Raw genomic sequence first — 4240 nt, 5'->3', positions numbered from 1 at the left:
GGAAGCCACCACCTCCTCGGTTGCCACCGCGAGACCAAACTACACATTTAGACTTCCATATTACTCTACCCATCATTCTGTCTCTTCCATTCTTATTAAGTCATTTTGGAAGTACAAACGCAAACAACAATAACATTACCACATGCTTAATTGATTCTTATGAAGGTTCTGCAAGTGGAGTCTTACCTGGGGCATTTTCACCTCTACCACGGCCTCTCGCTCTAAAAAAATTACCAAAATGGTCGTAAACCAAGATCACCACAATTCGCTTACCCTAAAACAGCCTAATTATCGTAAATACAATGAATGACGGAGCTACTCCCTACCAGTGAGGCTAGCCAAAACACCAATTCCCGCACCAAAAATAGGTGGAAAGAGGGTCCTTCCCACCAAACGCAGTCAGTAGGTACACAACTTTGGTGTCAAACTAAACAACCAACTCACTACTCAAGTTCCGATTATTCTACTTTCAGATTAACAAATAATCAAATAGACATGACTCCAGGGGCTGTGGAGCGACAGTCGGTCATCACCTACTCTCTGTTCCAACTCACAAATCTTTCTCACTTTGTATATTTCAATGGCAGTCGACGAAACCAGTACGTGCGTGCTTACGTGCAGGAGTATGCGCATGCGCCTCCACAACACGAATGAACGAGTCAAAGCAATCGCAAAACCAAAGATGACTAACAAGTCCATCCAAACATATCAAGACATTTTTGACTTCACCACAAGCAATTTAACGGTCCGCAAGACCTGCATTGCATTTTCACACACCACCAAGCGTTTGTCCCACACAGGTAACTTACCGATCTGCCATTGCCTTATTTACAGTCCAATCTCCCTCTAAAAAGAGTAACAAAGCTGAGATGTTAGAGTAAAACAAGCATAACTTATACAAGCACATCCAGCGTCTTGCCATAACAGCATATTACTAGCTGGGTGTCATGCAGTACAATCACGACTGCCAATCAACTTGTATTCCGTCAGATTTCATTCCACGATAACCTTGTTGTCGTAGCCTTGTGCGTTATACAGACAATAGGGCTCACCTCTACGAGGCACCACCGTCCACATGCATACCACAACTACCCTTCTCTCAACAACACCACACCCCAACTAAGCCCTCCAGCAATACTGTCCAAAGAAAATTAACCTAACATACATCGCCACCTCATGTAAATACTCTTACATCTGATAATCGAGGCCGATTGATGGGCTGGGTGAGGAAACCAGCAAACACTGCTGCAGCAAATACTTCAAAAAAACAAAAATAAGCTAGCAAACTAGGCTGCGAATCAAGGCACAAAACGTATTGACACTACGACACTGCGACTGCACAGGAACCTACCCTCCAACGTCAGACTGCCACACCGATTGACCGCCTGCAACAGCTTAAAACAAAGTGGGGTAAAAAATATTGGCATGATCACAATATTTCTTTTTGTGTGTTGATGTGATCAGCCTAAGGCAACAATTTTACAAGTGTTTTGGTAATTTGAAAAGCCTCAAAGCAGTCAAATTTGAGCGCAATTTTTAACAATGCACGACTAAAGTGAAATCTCTCAAATACGCAAAATTTTGACAAGCACTTCCTCACTTTAGGCTCACTTTCTTAAGATTATGAGGCACGTAAGCCACTCACGCACCTGAACAGAAGAACAACTGACTGGTTGCTAGTGTAACCGAGAACGTGGAAATCAGTTTGCAGTCCCAACGCTGAGGGGCTATTATTGCATGCAGCATTTCGAATAGAACTGCACAAAATGCACACAATGAATGGTAGTGACATTCGATATATCAAACTAGTGAAAATCTTATAAGAAAAACCTGAGTCAGGGAGCTATCAAACTACCATGCCATGAGCACTGCCGGCTGCATATTACCCAAATGCACGCATGCACCCATCACTTGGGGTATCAATTGGGGTAACACTAGGCTAGTAGAGGCATAGAGGAAGTGACGCTGGCACATTTTATCTCATACTTGTTTTGTTATTGACAAAACAATTTGCACATTCACTCACTCATTGGACTTGCAATATCGAAGCCCACATATTAGCGTGCTCGCTCATTGACATTGCACTCATTTCACCTTTTTCTTCCCTACTCCCGCTTTTGCTTATCCTCCTTGTTTCACTTCTGATTCACTCTACTATTTTCTCACGCCTACTTCACTTTTTTTTTCGTTTCGTTTTGCTCTTCCCTTCTTCGGATTCTCGCTAATCCATTGCATCTCTTCCTCATGGGACCCAATTTGTGATCAATGTGTGCTCTCTCTGCGTGAGTAACATTTAATCTGCGAATCTTCTTTCAAACGGTTCCCTACGTGTCCGCGACTTCGGTTACGCTTGATTCGGCCTTCGAACGGTTGTCAATGCGCACGGATCACATTTTTGTCTAATATGCGCTAATCGGTCTCTACTGAGCATAAACACGACTATACTGGTATGTTTAGCGATTAGTCGTTAAGCAAGAGCTCTGAAAAGGTGAGTAGGAGCGATAATCTTGACTACTGCGTAGAAGTCGGAAGCGTAAATGCTTATTTTAAGGCGATGGTTTACTCAAGATCAAGGGACGATAGCAAACCACTCCCGCTGGTATTTGCGACCTTCACAGATGTCACAAAAAGAACTATTAAGGGACGGTGGGTGTATACACCCTAGTTAGCTGTCAAGTTTTGTAGGATGATGTAAGCGAGAAATATTTGGTTTCACACCATGTCGCAGGAAGAAGCGAATTAGGTCAGGGTAAGTGATTTGACGCATGCACAGGAGACTAGCCCTCTCCATCGTGGGGCTGGCGATCTGTGTTGGGGCATAGTGGGGAAACTCATACAAGATTTTTGTGTCAATTCACCTCATGAGTTGTGCATCTAAATAGAAGGCTGAAGAAACATTTTATGCATTGGATCTCGATCAGGGAGTGACAGTTACGCATTACGTGATGCTGGCAGGTAAAGCTACTTGTGGCTTTGTACACCCGTTCACCAGTTTGGATGAAAATTTGTGAGCCCAAGTAGCATACAGATCCCATTGTTGTTTTTGGTAAAGAATGCTACATGCGTATCGAATATTCCAGTGAATTGATTGCATGGGCTTCAGGCCACAAATGGAATGACTGGCCTTAAGTGAAAAAGGCGCAGTTAACAATGCGAGTTTATTCACTTGCACGCAGCGTTAGTCAGATGGAAACGCCCACACTGTGCGTACATTTGACGTCCTACCAACTGGAGGGCTTTCAGCTTTCCTTGTCCCACAATCGTCCATCTACAAGTTGGCAAACATCATTCCCTTGGTTGAGTCATTGAGCGCGCATGCAACCTGGGGTTGGTTGTCTTACCAATCCTGTCTCCCCTCCTCCCCCTCCTCTCTCCTCACACGGAAAGACAATGCTGCGGACTCCCGATCTCGGCAGAGTGTTTAGTCGCAACACTTTGACACCAATCAACCTACTCAAGACTGGGGAGGCACAGGATAGACCTGTGTCGGACAACTGTAGCGAGAACATAGACTGACTTCACTGCAGAAGAACAGACACTGATGACCTCTTTGTTTCGCGTACAGGTACCTCTAACACCTCACTTCGTAATGAGGGCAGCCACACCGTGAAGGTGCCAAGCCCAGCACCGTCCAATTTCATGGCGCATTCGCAACATCTCCATCACAAGAATGACAGACAACTTATTCAACACACGCACGCGCACGCACACACAACCAGAACGCCAAAATGAAACGCACGACCACCTGACGTGTATTCGACAACCACCATAGTTGCACCTTCTCAGTCCCTGAAAGACATCAAGTCGGGGAGACGCAGTAGAACACAGACAGAAGTGCAGGATACACGGACACACGACCTTCATTTATTCACTAGCATCTCATTTTGTATGTTATGTGGTAGGGTAATTCACACGTTTCATTAACCTTACACAATTTCAGTATGATCAAGAGGTCAACTTATTCCAACGAACCAACGTGTGAGACTCACAACGTAGTTCCTATCCACCAAAGCAGAGGAGTGACTGTGAAAAGCTCCGCAAATTCCACTCCATTCTTCCTTCACTTACCTCTGTGGTGGGTATTGCCGATGCCCCACAATCAAGGTGCAGACAGAGCAAATGTTTTCAATCCCCAGGACCATTCCAGAAACCTCGATTTACCTCCTCACAAAACCGTGAATACATTTCACCCAAACAGTTTGCCTTTGCATGCATGCAAGCCTGAACCCATTTTCATGCT

The 4240-nt window shown here is 44.6% G+C and overlaps 2 protein-coding genes across 2 annotated transcripts in view; both read right to left on the bottom strand. All coding sequences in view use genetic code 11, as the record gives it.

Moving 5' to 3' along the window:
• Positions 1-1908, bottom strand: part of EGR_10859 (Protein argonaute-3) — a gene marked incomplete at both ends in the record, with an annotated part of 8360 nt that extends 6452 nt beyond the window's left edge. The window contains 4 exons of the mRNA XM_024500108.1: positions 187-221; positions 1352-1394; positions 1646-1757; positions 1856-1908. Of these exons, the coding sequence (XP_024345482.1) occupies positions 187-221; positions 1352-1394; positions 1646-1757; positions 1856-1908 (243 nt within the window). The remainder of the gene's footprint in view (positions 1-186; positions 222-1351; positions 1395-1645; positions 1758-1855) is intronic.
• A 1671-nt stretch (positions 1909-3579) lies between these two features.
• The window catches only part of EGR_10858 (Protein argonaute-2), a gene marked incomplete at both ends in the record, with an annotated part of 6014 nt that continues 5353 nt past the window's right edge, over positions 3580-4240 (bottom strand). The window contains one exon of the mRNA XM_024500107.1: positions 3580-3681. Coding sequence (XP_024345481.1) covers positions 3580-3681 — 102 coding nt within the window. The remainder of the gene's footprint in view (positions 3682-4240) is intronic.

The sequence above is a fragment of the Echinococcus granulosus genome (assembly GCF_000524195.1).
Source record: "Echinococcus granulosus chromosome Unknown EG_S00285, whole genome shotgun sequence".
In the NCBI taxonomy this organism is placed as follows: Eukaryota; Metazoa; Platyhelminthes; class Cestoda; order Cyclophyllidea; family Taeniidae; genus Echinococcus; species Echinococcus granulosus.
This window is presented reverse-complemented; position numbering and strand designations above follow the sequence as displayed.